Here is a 13,198-nt window from a genome sequence, read left to right as displayed (position 1 = left end):
CTTAATTTGAATTCTAAATTTGCATCAGAGATACTTGATCTGTTTGGATTTAGTAAAAATCCACTGTTGAAAAACTAGATTCATATCACAACCTGTTTCAAATATATTTAATTAAATGCTTAATTAAAATACTTAATTAAAATTACATAAAAATTTAGCTTATTTAATTCTTCAGTTGCATTAGCCACATTTGCAGTGCTCAGTGGCCGCTGATGATTGGTGATAACTGAATTGGTCACCTTGGGTACATATGATCTATGCTTTAAATGTTTTATAAAAAAAGGAGATTTATTATATATACTACTCCTAAAGGCCTTTTTTTCCCTCATACATTACACATTTAAAATAATTTCCCATCCTGTATTCCCCACTGGATCCTGAGAAGGGAAAAAATGTCAGTGAAAATAGGTATGTCAGTAATGTCTGTGAACTTTTTCTCTCTCCCTAACTGGAAAGAAAGAAATTGACCTAAGGCAGTTTGGATCTGACCAATTTTCAAATAAACAGCACCATAAAAAGTGGGTAATAACATGAACAAATGCAAACTAGTCAAATACATGCCTGGTGCTAATTAGAATGGGTCATTTCAAATACCATTTTGGATTCGCCTGTTTTTCGATGTCGAATTCTTAAAACAGCTTCACCAGGAAATCAACTAGACCCAGTTTTGCAATATTTCATTGCTAAGGAACGCCTGCATCGAAAGTACACGTTTATTATGTTATCTAACTAGAGTCTTGGTTTTGCAATATAAATGATTCTGCTTCTGTGGGGATTTTTTTTAATCAGCTCTTACTTTTTTGGTATCATGATAGCTAGATCAGTAAAACAAAAAATTGGGGAAATACCATTTCTATCAATCCAGCTGCCATATCGGTATTTTGCCTTTGTTAAGGCAAACTACAAGTTCCTCAATCTGTCATATTATTCTACCTATAAATATGCTGACATTCTTCTACAGATGCTGTTCACCAGTCTCCTTTTAAATACCCTATACAAATAGAGGGGGTGTAGGTGGCTTTAGGTGGTGGTTCCTTTTGTCTTTGCCAAATTACGAACCAGATAGGAGCACATTTTCCCCCATATGGCTTAATATACTTTATAATATTACTTTTTTTAAAAAGAATTTATTTATTTATTTGACAGAGATCACAAGTAGGCAGAGAGGCAGGCAGAGAGAGAGAGGGGGAAGCAGACTCCCTGCTGAGCAGAGAGCACATGGATGCGGGGCTCCATCCCAGGATGCTGAGATCATGACCTGAGCCAAAGGCAGAGGCTTTAACCCCCTGAGCCACCCAGGTACCCCTATAATATTACTTTTAATAAAGTTAATGTGGGGGCTCTTCATGAAATAGCCTAGTCTTCATATTAAATTCATCTGGTATTCATCATCTCTATGTAAGTATCTCTGAAATCCAGTAATGACTTTCCTCTCTCATTCAGTCTTGGGTATCCTACCTTCAACTTCCCACCAGACATATCTTACACTTCTACAAGCCTTTAAATCACTATTAAATCACTTTAATACCCAAAATTCCAAGATAGTCATGTAATCTTCTCATTCCTGAGCAACTCAGATCCCAAAATCTTGATTTCTATCAATATTGCCATCTTTCATCCACACGTATAACTATATACTCATTCATTTGTGATAGACACATTTTATTTATTATCTCCTGAATCCACTCATCTCCGAATCTTGTCAGTATTTCTCAGTGATACCAAGTTAAGAAAGTATGAGGGGCAGATTTATCCTAAGAAAAATCTACTTTGCACATGTGTTACCTATTCTAAAACTTCGGGTGACTTTCTGATTAATGTGAGTTGAACTACTGGGACTCCTGGGTGATGCAGTCAGTTGAGCATCTGACTCGTAATTTTAGCTCAGGTCCTGATCTCAGGGAACTGGGATGGTGGGATCCAGCCTCCGCCATCCCCCGCCGCCAACTCCAAGTTCAGTGGGGAGTCTGCTTGGGGATTTCTCTTCCTTCCCCTCTGCTCCTCCCCTCACGCTAAATTAATTAGTTAATTAATTAATTAATCTTTTAAAAAAAATACATGAGTTGAACTGCTGTTTTGGCCTAGTCCTCCCTTACCATCCAATTTCATTCCCTTTTATTCATAATTTCAAACCTTGTTCTGTCTCTCACCTCCAACTACCACTCTGAACTAATCAGACCCAGAGCCATACCCAGGACATTTGTACCATCTGCGTGTTTACCCATAATGTTAAGTTCACACCCACCCCTCACTATTCCTTACCTATCACAATCTTCTCTGTCATTTAAATCTAATTTTAAGTTCAGTGGCTGATTGTCGTGCCCCCCTCCCCAGCCCACCCAATCTTTATTTCATTTTCAGGTATGCTTCCTCTTTTCCCATTTGATTTGCCTATCTTGTTTAATTCTTGAGGTAAAAAACCATTATTTTGATTGCTTTTGTATTCTCCAGTGTGCCCTGTACAATTCTAGGAGTTCAACAAATACTTGCTAATTTTAAAAATGAAGAGAATTGAACTAATTGCTTTCTTGGCCTGGAGTTGGTTATAACATGGTGGGGAAAATCTTGTGTTTAATCTCCATCTCTTCTCATGTGTTTATGTACTGTTTTATAGCCGGGAATAAAAGGCAGTATATCACAGGCCTGACTGATTCAGAGGCTCCTCTGCTGGGCAGTTTACAGAATTAAAACTCACACCAGCTTTTCAACGGGCTCTCCCTTGAGGAAGTTGGGGGGAGGTGGGGGAGGTCAGGCAAAATGCCTCAGGCTTTGAAAGTGGAAATGGAATCGCTTCTCGGCCTTTTGGCTAAGATCAAGTGAAAGTGGAAATGGTGCGAGTTCCATTATGCAAGAATGGAAGCTTGTCTCCCCCATCCAACCACCACCCCACCCCAAATAAAAAGCTCACCATGAGGCTATCACCCAAGAATGCCTAAATATCAGCAGAAATTTAGAGAGGTTTTTCCTAGAAAACTATTGCAAACTTAAAAACCCAATCAGCCAAGGTATATGTTTGGTAGATTCCTCTGGAAAGTACCTGCCTCTACATAGAGACTTATATTGGGGAAGGGGACTAATAGGACTTTCTCCTGCTCACATCTGGCACATTATTGACAGACGACCCCGAAGTTTCACACTGTGTTTTTGGCACGTTGTCCTCTCCTAGGGCAGTTTTCTCCCAGCACACACCTAGTAAAGAAGGATCCTCTTACCTAGAAGCTGCCATAGGGAGTCCTGCAAAACGGAAGAAGGCAGGTTCCAGGCAAATGAACAGAGTGTCCATTAGCCCGGCTGTGTGCTGGCCCTGGGACAGATCACTAGGGGACAGCTTTCACAGTCAGCCCCACTGAGCCAGCAGCCATGGAAGCAGAACTTAGTTTTGGATGAAGCAGTGGGCTCTTCCTGAATCGAGCCCCAGCTCTCCGTCCTCTTCTGTGCTCCCTAGTTGGAGCTCGTGTTGGGGCAGTTGGCGATGCTCTCAGGGTGGTGACTGGTTCTCAGCTCCTCTGTGGGAGAATGGAAGTTTTAAATACCTTCCTTTCTGGCTGTGGGAATGTGAAATAGATTTCTGGTTGACTTTGCTTGAAGATTCTGATTTGTTTGTTTCATTGTAAGAGCTAGATCGTGTGCTTTGGAGCTAGGTTTTGATCATTTGGAAGAGTTGTGACGTTCGTTTGCAGACAGCAACCTTCAGAAGTTTGGGCATGGGAGGGAGGCAACTACTATCCAGCTGAAGCAAAATTCACTCGTGTCGGGCATCTGCCAAGTATCTTTGAAATATTTGAAGAGGCAACTTCCAAATCAGAGAAAGCAGCCTTCTGAGCAATGCAAACGTATTTATATCTTTATTCAGTTGGGAGGCCAAAAACCCTGCCTGGGAATTCGAATTCTTTTACGACCTTGATATCCAGAGAGCACATGCCAAGGGAGGTTTCTCTACCTGACACTAAGTTCATTGGGCGATTGCTGGTAAAACTAACACTATGCATACAGCCCAATTACTCCATGCTTTTCCTACTTTAAAAAAAAAAAATTTTTTTTTAATAAATTTTAGAAGGAAATACCCTGTTACCAACAGGATGGCATGTTCAGCCTTTAGCATATTTATTTTTAGTCTCTTTACATATTTCTTTGGGAAGCGTCAAGCTTGGATTACACGGCCTATTTACCTACTAATAAAGGACCTAAGAGAGATGCTCTGAGGTTCACATTTGCCAAGTTGATGAGGATGCCAGGCCATTGGCTCAGAGGAATTTAAAACATGGATATTACAATAATCGTAACCCACATTTGCATGAACTCTCGTAATCGGCCAGGTGTGTTCCTGTGCAGTGTCCCGCTCAGTTCTGCCGGTGACCCCAGCAGGCAGTGTTTGAGGCCGTTCCTTACACACTCAGCACACACGTGCGTATTCAGACACAGGGAGATGCTAAGTTTATGCAGAGGTGGGTATTCTTAGACTTTTTTAAGAACATAAAATCATATGGAACAACAACAAAAAATGATGGGCCCTCCACTATCTGGAAATGAAAATATGAAACATCACATTTGATGCCTGTTCAGAATTACCAAGGACCACACCATTCACTCCAGTACCCATGAGAACAAACGTTCTTGTTCATCATTTTAGCCTGATTAGGGGTAACGAGAAGGGCCATTTCATTATTGTCAAGGATGTATAATAGTGAAAATGAAGCCGGAGGGAGGCCCTGGTGGAGAGCCCAGGGCGATGTTCAGGTGTGTCCAAGCGATGAGGAAGTCATGTAATGTTATGGAAATCGTACAGCTGAGCTTGAAAGGAGCTGGCATTGGTTGTCAGAGGTAGCCGAGGCCCAAAGGACAGTGTGCTGAGTTCATTTTAAACCATCCCAGGCTTGTCTCTTCAGAGATCTAGAAGTGGGCACCTGGATTATTGGTTCCAAAGAAGCTCATTTCCTCCAGGTAATGGCGTGTGCTGGCCAAGGCATATCTCCCCTGTTCATCAAACTGAAGGGATCCAGGTGTGGCCACACTTGCAATCCCAAATAGCTAGCAAGGCTGCGAACTGACCTTTCTTTGAGTCTGGGGTGGTCACGTTCCTGGGCCTTTCAGAGACCCCTCTCCTCCTAGAACAGAGAACCCAGGACACCAGGTGTCCTGAGGAGGCCACCTAGGCAGCACTGATGCTTCCGAGTATGTTGCTTCTCGTCTTCTCCTTTCTGCTGTCTTCCAGCTAAACCGCCCCGTGCTGGCTTGTCAGTGCCGTCTTCAGACGAGTAGTGGAGCTCTTTCATCCACTGGGAAGCGCACTGGAGAAGTCTTACTATTACAAATGCGTTCTTGTGTTTTTCCTTTTATGGCTTGTCCAGCTCAAGGCCCTGTGTTTGGTGATACTGCTGATGAGTTTTTCTATTTCCAGATCTAGTTAAAGTGAAACCGCACTGGCCCTGTTATTGAAGCAGTTGTGTGTGTTGGGGGCGGGGGGGGGGAGGTCCCTTTGTGGTGAGGTGGTTCTAGGGCTGTGGGCCAGGGTGTGAAATTCTCTAGTGTCCATGCTGTTTCCTAACGCAAGCTCCCATGGAAGTGGAGTTTATTATAAACCTACTGTTTGCCCTCATGAGAAGTACAGCAGGATGAGACTCTGGGGCGACGAAAGACGTACCAGGACTCCTTCAAGAACTGACATGCACGTCCGCTCATCCATGGTTCAGCCAGTTTTTAAATAGTGTGCAGTGATAATGGTCTGCGTTTAGTTGGCTATGTCTGATTCTTTTTTGTGTGCTTGCAGGTCCTACAGGTATGGATCTCTGGCAGGTGCTGTTGACCTTGGCAGTGGCCGGCTCGGGCAATGCTGTTTCTGGGAGTGAAGGTGAGTTCTGCTTTCCCATTCCCGCCCCCTGTGTTTTGAAATAACACTGAACGTTACTTGTTAAATGTAAGTTCTTTGGATGATTTAATTAAATGGGGTAAGTTTTAAGTAACAGCAAATAGGAAACTTGTCTTAGCTTTAAAATCATAAGCTAGGAGGACTTTCCCATGGATGTTTTAAGAGGAATACAGTTTCGGCATCTGATGTTTGCACATCAAAAATAAATGCTGCGGGGCGCCTGGGTGGCTCAGTGGGTTAAAGCCGCTGCCTTCGGCTCAGGTCATGATCCCAGCGTCCTGGGATCGAGCCCCACATGGGTCGGGCTCTCTGCTCAGCAGGGAGCCTGCTTCCTCCCTCCTCTCTGCCAGCCTCTCTGCCTACTTGTAATCTGTCTGTCAAATAGATAAATAAAATCTTTAAAAAAAATAAAAAATAAAAAATAAATAAATGCTGCAAACCATGCCGAGGGCATTTATAGTGAAAGCGAGCCAGGTCTCTTGGTCCAGGGAGAGACACTGAAATGGCACTGGAGGGTTGGTTATTAACCTACTGATCACTCTGCTCAGCCGTGACTAAGGATATCCATCCCCCGTTTCCAGAGCTCAGAATTAAGTTTTCGGAATCAGAGTCTCTGAGAGTGGAAATGGCAGATTTCAAATAAATTTCACCTTTCACGTTCTGGGTGATTACTGTTTGGCAAAGTTTGAAGGAAGACATAACAGATAATAGTTGAATAATGTACTCAGGACTCATGAGTTCCTGGGCCGTCTCTCCTGGCTTAAAAAAAGGCATAATTCTCCTGGCTTTTTTTTATGCCATCTTCCTCATGGAGAAGTCTCAGTACATTCAAACATATGTCTCGTGGCACAAATAACTGGAACAAGAAAGTGTAATGAACGGAAATGAGAAGAAGGATTTTTCTGTCCAGAAAGGAAACTGTGCTTTTAAAGGGGTGGGAGACTTTTATTATAAAAGATTGTCTTTTTTTTTTTTTTAAGATTTTATTTATTTACTTGACAGAGATCACAAGTAGGCAGAGAGGCAGTCAGCGAGAGAAGAGGAAACATGGTCCCTGCTGAGCAGAGAGCCTGATATGGGGCTTGATTCCAGCACCCTGGGATCATGACCTGAGTTGAAGGCAGAGGCTTTAAGCCACCAAGCCACCCAGGAGCCCCTAAAAGATTGTCTTGAGTACTTGATTTTTTTTTTGCTTGCTCAGTCATCAACGTGAGAAATAAACAATCTATTTCTCCTGTGCTGTGTCACCACATTCAGTTGTTGCTTTAAGAGTAGCTGATTCCCCTACTCACTGGGCAACTCCTGCTGGAAAACACAGTTTAACCAGCAGAGGTAGTGCCTTAAGATGTCCTCCCTGACCTTTGTGCCAAAAATAAATCCGTAGTAGTAAGCTGCTAAGGACAACCAGAGTTTAAAAAAAAAAAAAAAAAAGATAAATAAATAAAATAAGAAGGGCAAAATATGTTATTTTATCTTTTAAAGCAATTTAAAAATATTTGTAGAAAAGAAGTCATAATTGTTTGAAATATTTTTGGGTCTCCCTGGTGTTATAATGTCAACATTATGCAAGTGAAACATGGAGAGAATTGCAGGCTCCATTTCAGCAACTTTTCCCATGGCTGGTTTTAGACCCTGGTTCTGAGCCAAAGAATTACAGCTGAGATCCTCGGCTGTTCCAAAGTCATGGTGGTTTAATCTCTACTTTCTTCGTTAAGGTGGCTTTCAATCCAAAGGGCTAGGCTTGAGGAATTTAAAAAACCTGTGAAATGAAAAGTATGGCAGAGGCAATCTTATAGAAAATTAAAAATGTGTCCCCAGCTGCAAGACAAGAGCTCAAGTTACATTTAGACCTAGAGGCTCTGGAAAGAGCATCTATTTTCGCTGCTCTGACATTTTAGCTTTGACATAAACCTTTAACTTCGTAAGGAGAGTAGAGAAAACAACACCATTAACTGATTTTCTCTTTGCTTTTTGTTTTGCTTTCTGGTAGTGTTCTGTTCGCTTTGTCTGTTTGGGAGTAGCAGAGATAAGAAAATGCAATGGCTTACAGCAAACAATTCACATAGCCGACCAGTACTTAAACACAGTAATTTAGCAAAGGAAAAAAAATGTCTTTCTCTTCCTTTTTTTTTTTCTTTTTTAAGTTAGTGGGCTAACCCAAATTCTTTTGGAGTATGTGGCTACTCCAGAGTTCTACCTTAAAATGGCCCAGGATTGTTAAGGATGAGTCTGGTGCTTCCATCAGAAGGTGTGGAGGAACGTGTTTGAACATGAGTGTGCACACATATTGAGTGTGTTTACCAGTTCTGGCCATTTATCTGGTGAGTTCTGCCAAAGTGATCACATGACATAACATGGTTTGAATCTCAGATGACATTCAGAGGCACTGCGGTTCTTTTTCTGCCAGGTCCGGATTGTAGCCAATTTTTTTTTTTTTTAATGTTCTCTCCCATTGTATAAGGCAGACTGAAAATATAGGTAAGGATTTAAAACAAAACAAAACACTACTGTAGTTTTACCAGGCATTCATTTGAATTCAGTTTGGTCGGGAAAGGAGGTGACAATGCAGAATAAGGGATCTGGAAGGTGTGACCTGGTAGAGTCCCCCAGGAGCTGGGAAAGGATGACAGATCTGTATGCCCAGGGAAGGTTGGCACTTGAAGCCTGGAGCAAGGTTTTTCCTGCTGGGGCAGATGAGCAGTTAGAAATATAATGGCCCTGATTGCCCCATGGGCAATTTAATATACACCTAATTAAATATATGCCTAATTAAATTAATATACACCTAATAAATATACGCCTAATTGCCCCATGGGCAATTTAATGAGAACCCAACGTCAAACAGTGCACCATTGTGTTAGCTCAAGGGTTGTCATAGGTGCTGTCTCTTTGTCTTCCATCCATAGTGTTAGTCCCTACACCTGCTCCCATGACTGGTGACATCGTCTCAGGGAGAATTTCTTACTCCCCAATTGGGAATGACCAGCAACGCTTTATATTCAGAGGGCTTCACAGGGTCAAACTGTCAGCTGGTTACATCAGAACTACTGCTCCTGGGATGATGATTTTAGGGAGAAGTGTGCATAAAGAGGAGACAGCTATAAATGCTCTTGAGAGGAGGGCCTATTATAAATTGGGTCATACCTCTGTTATTTTAATCAGTCCACAATGGAGCATCCTCTTTGACCTCCCAACCTAACATGGGAGCACACAGGCCCCTGCCCTGAAGAAGTCCAGTCTCGTTGGGACATGAGAAACTTCTAGAAATTAATGAGAAACTGTACAGCTTTAAGGTCTAAATTATGTAATGAATACAAGTGGTCATGATGCTCAGAAAAAGAATACATCAAGGTGGACTGGAATAGTTAATTCACATTCAGTGTATAGATTGATTGATTGGTTGATTGATTTTAGAGCTTTCTGTTTTCAAAGATTCAACTTAGGGCTACAAGGAAAATGGTGATTTTTCCTCAAGGAATTTAGCATGAGCTAAGAGATCAGGAATCTACACAAAGAATTGCCATAGGAGACAGTGTCCATTAACTATCAAAATAGTGGCCCGAAATACACTGTTTGGGAGGGGGGAGGTGAGGAGAGTCATCTTCTCCTGTAGTGAATCAGGGTTATTTCAGCAGACCTAGAATACTAGGTTAAGACTTTAAAAGGCTGAGAAGAGCAGGTGACTACAGAAAGGACTCATGTGGTGGATGAACAACATGAACAGAAGCTCGCAGGTAGAGCTAGGGGGTGTTCGTAGAGAACAGCTCGTTCAGTTACTGAGTTTATACTGTGTACAGGCACTGTACTAGGCAACAAGAGGCTCTATTTTACGTATTTGGCATTTGGTAGATTTTTTTTTTTGAGCACTTACTTTGTAGAAGGCATAGGATTCATTTGGCCGGAGTATGTCGTACGTGAGCACTAGATCTGTAATTATTCACTTTGGAAATCAGTTTAGGTTGGTAGATTTTATTGGTAGTTAAATTGTAGAAGGGCCTAGAGATGGCAAAAGCTTTGTGGGAAAAGCAGATCTTGGTGGGCCTTGGAGAGGGACAATAGTATTTAGAGAGGAAGAGAAAAGAGAGAAGTATTAGGCATATGCAGCAAGTCATAGTTCTTTCCAAAGTTGTAGGCCAGGCATAAGTGCTAATGATGGAACATTATTTGTGTGTGTGTGTGTGTGTGTGTGTGTGTGTGTGTAATATTTATAGATAGCATATATAATATTTGTGTGTAATGGCTATCATATGTGTGTGTATATACACACATATATATGGCATGGCTTGTGGGCAGAGCACGTAATTAGTATTTTATCACTCCAAAGATTAAAAGGTACTACATCCTTCTGTATCAGTCAAGTTAAAAATTTACACTGGGAATAAGATGCCATATCCTAAAGGAATCAGGATCCTCAAAATAATGTTGTCTCTATATCTTTGAACATTTTTTATAAACCTATGCAAATATATACAACACTTTTGGGGTGTGGGGGAACCACCTCTGTTCTTATTGCTAACAGATAGGAAATAATGACCCAGTGGAAGAAACATTATATTTAAAAAAAAAAAAAAAAGCCTTACCCCCTTACAGTGAGGTTCCACAGAGCCCTGACAAGTTGCCAAGACATAGAGGATAGATATCAAGCAAGTATTAGAGTCATGGTTATAGTTGGTAAACAGTCAATGGTGTTCCTATTACATGTTTTCAAGGAGGAATAGTTCTAGTGTTCTCTTCGTACTGGGAGTGAAGAAAACCACCATAGAGCTTTAGATTGCTGTGGTCTTTACTGTCACCAAGAGCAAGAAGAAACCTTTCAGTCTGTTCTCATGCCATGAGCTGAATCCATGTACACCAGCAACCCTGTGTCACTGGGTCCTTGCAGGATCGCTGACCACTTTGACACTGGAGTTCAGCAACACGTAGCCGGTCAGGTTGAAGAGCCCCTGGCCTTGTCTTTTGGGATGGTGCCCATGGAGGGGATGAGAACAGACCTTTGCAGGTGGTGACACAACACATTCTTTCGTTGGATTTTTATTGAGCACTTTCCTGGATTCAAGGATGGGTTTTAAATTTATGTTCCTACCTTTAGAGAGCGCATGGTTTATAGAAGAGAAGACAGACGAGTCAACATAATTCTGATCCCCTTGGGTTATTACAGAGTTTTAAACAGAGTAATAATACTGTTAGGTTTTCACTTTGGAAATAATCCTGGTGGTAGGATGAATGTGGATTTGAGAGACATGACTGGAGAGGGAGAGGATTGTAATAGGGCAAGAGAAGATATGATGTAAAGGTGACCGTTGTGAAACAGATCACAGGGATGTTGAGACAGAACCATCGTACATGGAGTTCAGTTCTGTGTGGGTTTTGGACTTCAGGAACCATTGGAGCTTTCTTCATCCATTTCTAAGTTCTCATCTTTGTAGGTAATGTTAGCAACCTCAGCAATGACTCACTTGTAATACAGTGAAGTCTCAGAACACAGTTCAGCCGTAGCCATAAAGTGGGCCTTGCAGGGAGCAGTTCTGTCGGGGAGACGATGTGCTGAGACGGATGGCAGCCGTGGGCCATTTCCTAGAACTCCTGCCTGTCCTCGCTCGGGTCCCACGGCTGTCTTCCCACCTCTGCAGTGTGGCTGGGGTATGGCTTAGGCTACTGTGCCCCCGGGCTCCACAGCAGAGCAGAGGCCTGGCTCCCTCCCCGTGTCCTCTCTGGACGTTCATGACTCAATCCTGAGACCTGGAACGTACCCCCAGATACTGTATCATCACTGGAGTATGTACTTACCTCATGGAGCACAATAAAATACATGCAGGATAAGTTGACAGCAGCAAAACTTTTGCGCTGGGCAGAATCTGGGAGGTCGGTGAGGCTTACACATAGCTAAGTGACTCACCCCTGCAAAGCAGCTGGCAGGGTGAGTGATTAGGTTTGTGCCTCAGCTAATTAGTAAATAAGAGGACTGGGACCACCCAAGAATAGCCTAACCTTGAATTTGGAATTCACGCATGCCAGTGACCTAGGATACTTCTAGTCTTCCTTCTTGGACCCCAACTCTTTGGGCATGAGCCAGTCCTGCTCTGCACAGTGTCTCCCTGTCACTTTGCTTCAGTGGCCTAAACTGGGGCTCCTGTTATGGGGTGTCGACAGGAATGAGGTTGACATGTGGACACACTGGGTATTCTGCCTCTGGTCAGAGGCTAACCCAGGTTTGGTTGTGCAGGAGTCCACTCTGACTGGGAGATCGTCCTCCAAGACATGGGACCCAGCATCCCTCAACCACGCAGCACCTTTTCCCTAGAAAACCCTCTTGGGAAGAACCTGTGGTTGGTGGTTTTCTCCTCACTGTGAATTTAAGTCAAGGAGTTATTTTCCCAGAGTTAATTCAGTGTAAACCTTCACTTTAATCTCTCTGTGGTAAAAAAATGTTAGACATTTCAGAGCCATCAACGAAGGCATCTTTTAAGCCTAACCCCTGCTCATTATACCTGCCAGCTTGCCCAGATCCTGTGCCTCTAACTTGTCATCAGGCGAACCCCAGCAGCCACAACCCTCACCTCCTGCCCTCCGGTTTGTTCTTTTCCAGCACTTGCATGAGTGTTTAAATAATGCTGTTAACAGTGTCATTCTTGAACCCAAAGAGACGCTTCCTCATGATCTGTAATGAGCAGCATAAAGGCGGTAATGGTGTGTAACAGAAACACACTTTGAAATCTGATGCAGTGACCATACAAAGAGAGGATTCTGGGGTGCCCTGACGGGCAGTTAGTGCACAGACTGCAAGGCCCAGGGGCTTGGAGCCCTTCTACGGTGTCAGCTGCAAATCAGAGTTCTCTCTGGTCTGTATTTTTCAAACCTGTTTGAATGAATCCACAGGCTTTCCCCAGGTGCATCTATTGGGAATCTCTTTCTGTTTATACAACACCTCGCTGACCTTAATCCTTTACATTAACTAATGACAGTGTATTCATTACATTTTCTTGGCAGGTTTGCAGGTATTAGAACGTGAATGATGATGTCCCAACCGTGGAGGAAAGGTTTCAGGATGTTGTTAGTAGGATCTCTCACCAACGGGCTGAACAGAGGGGTGGGAAGAGGAGGTGGACTCAGGGCATAGGAGAAGTGCTGTTTGCTGTGTGTCCCTCTTCTAAGTGAGGTTGTAATGGCGTCTGTGTTTCAAGTTGTGTGACAAAGTCTGGATGGAGCTTGAAATGGGCAATGTAATTGTTTTCAAATGACTGGCAAAATGACCCCTGTGTACCTCGTTTAATGAAGTATCATGGATGTAAAACTCACTAAACCTTAATATCCAGGAGGGAAGTTTTGTTCATC

At 42.7% G+C, this 13,198-nt stretch overlaps 1 protein-coding gene across 6 annotated transcripts in view; it reads left to right on the top strand.

Moving 5' to 3' along the window:
• Positions 1 to 13,198, top strand: part of GHR (growth hormone receptor) — a 257,386-nt gene that overhangs the window by 110,810 nt on the left and 133,378 nt on the right. For 5 of the 6 annotated variants that reach the window (XM_080803555.1, XM_080803551.1, XM_080803552.1 and 2 more), the window contains one exon: positions 5,768 to 5,848. In XM_080803555.1, coding sequence (XP_080659681.1) covers positions 5,779 to 5,848 — 70 coding nt within the window. In that variant the 5' untranslated portion in view covers positions 5,768 to 5,778. Of the gene's footprint in view, positions 1 to 1,170; positions 1,300 to 5,767; positions 5,849 to 13,198 lie in introns of those variants that run through there. The other variant, XM_080803554.1, reaches the window with a different exon arrangement.

This window comes from Martes martes, assembly GCF_963455335.1.
Source record: "Martes martes genome assembly, chromosome: 5".
In the NCBI taxonomy this organism is placed as follows: domain Eukaryota; kingdom Metazoa; phylum Chordata; class Mammalia; order Carnivora; family Mustelidae; genus Martes; species Martes martes.
Note: the sequence above shows the minus strand (reverse complement) of the source record. Positions and strands in the feature narration are given on the sequence as shown.